Source organism: Dipodomys ordii, unplaced genomic scaffold (assembly GCF_000151885.1).
Source record: "Dipodomys ordii isolate 6190 unplaced genomic scaffold, Dord_2.0 Scaffold23, whole genome shotgun sequence".
In the NCBI taxonomy this organism is placed as follows: domain Eukaryota; kingdom Metazoa; phylum Chordata; class Mammalia; order Rodentia; family Heteromyidae; genus Dipodomys; species Dipodomys ordii.
The window spans coordinates 12,203,567-12,204,823 of record NW_012267239.1 but is presented as its reverse complement, the minus strand read 5'-3'; the positions used below and the strand labels follow the sequence as shown (position 1 = coordinate 12,204,823).

General features: G+C 54.9%; 1 protein-coding gene across 1 annotated transcript in view; it reads right to left on the bottom strand.

The window, feature by feature from the left end:
- Nucleotides 1–1,257, bottom strand: part of Ryr3 (ryanodine receptor 3) — a 273,574-nt gene that overhangs the window by 151,264 nt on the left and 121,053 nt on the right. Inside the window, exon 30 of the mRNA XM_013014307.1 lies at nucleotides 44–207. Within this exon, the coding sequence (XP_012869761.1) occupies nucleotides 44–207 (164 nt within the window). The remainder of the gene's footprint in view (nucleotides 1–43; nucleotides 208–1,257) is intronic.

The window sequence follows — 1,257 nt, the reverse complement described above, 5'->3', positions numbered from 1 at the left end:
CGGGGCAGGCCGGGCCGGGGCGGGGCAGGCCAAGCCCCCTTACCTTTCGCGGACCCGGCCTCTTTCATCTCCCAGGGTTACAGTCACCGTGCAGTTTTTATTCAGGTCAAACTTTTCACTGTACAAATGATAGTCTGGAGTCACCCATCCAACCCAGACACAGGAAGGATCCTGCCCAGCAAAGATGCGGACGGCATAGTGGCATTGCTGTGGAGGACAGAGGGGAGGGATGGCCTCAGTCAGCGGAGGAGAGACCGAGAGGAGGAGGCAACGTAGCCCTCCCACGAAGAACGACACACACACAGACAGACACACAGACACACACATGCGCACACACAGACACACACCACACAGAAACATACCACACACAGACATACACATGCGCACATACAGACACACACAGACACACACCACACAGACACACACATGCGCACATACAGACACATGAGCACACACAGACACCACACACACAGACACACACCACACATGCACACACATAGCACACACACATGTGCACACACAGCACACACATACACACCACACAGACACACACAACACAAAGACACACAGGCACACACACAGACACACATCACATACACACACACACAGACACACACAACACACAGACACAGGCACACACACAGACCACACACACAGACACACACACACACCACACATACAGACACACACACACCACACAGACACACACACCACACATACACACCACACACACACCACACACACAGATACACACACACCACACACACACACACACATACACAGACACACACACACCACACACACAGACACAGACACACATACCCAGACACACATCACACACAGACACACACACCCCCCACACAGACACACACACATACACAGACACACCACATCACACACAGACACACACACACCACACACAGACACACACACCACACATGCGCACACATAGCACACACACGTGTGCACACACACACACACAGAGGGACGCTATGCTCTAGCCTTGGGAGGAAGCCAAGCCTCTCTCTAGAGCTCAGCTAGGCTCTAGATTGGCTCTCAGTGTCTACTTTATGCCTTACACTAGGAGCAGGGAACTTTCGGCTCATCGCTCATTGCTCAGGAGACAGGAGACACTGGTGATGGGGGCGCAGCTGCTCAGAGCGGCCAGGGCAGCCCTGACCCTCAGCACAGGCCAGGGCAGCCCTGACCCTCAGCACAGGCCAGGGCAGCCCTGACCCTCAGCACAGGCCAGGGCAG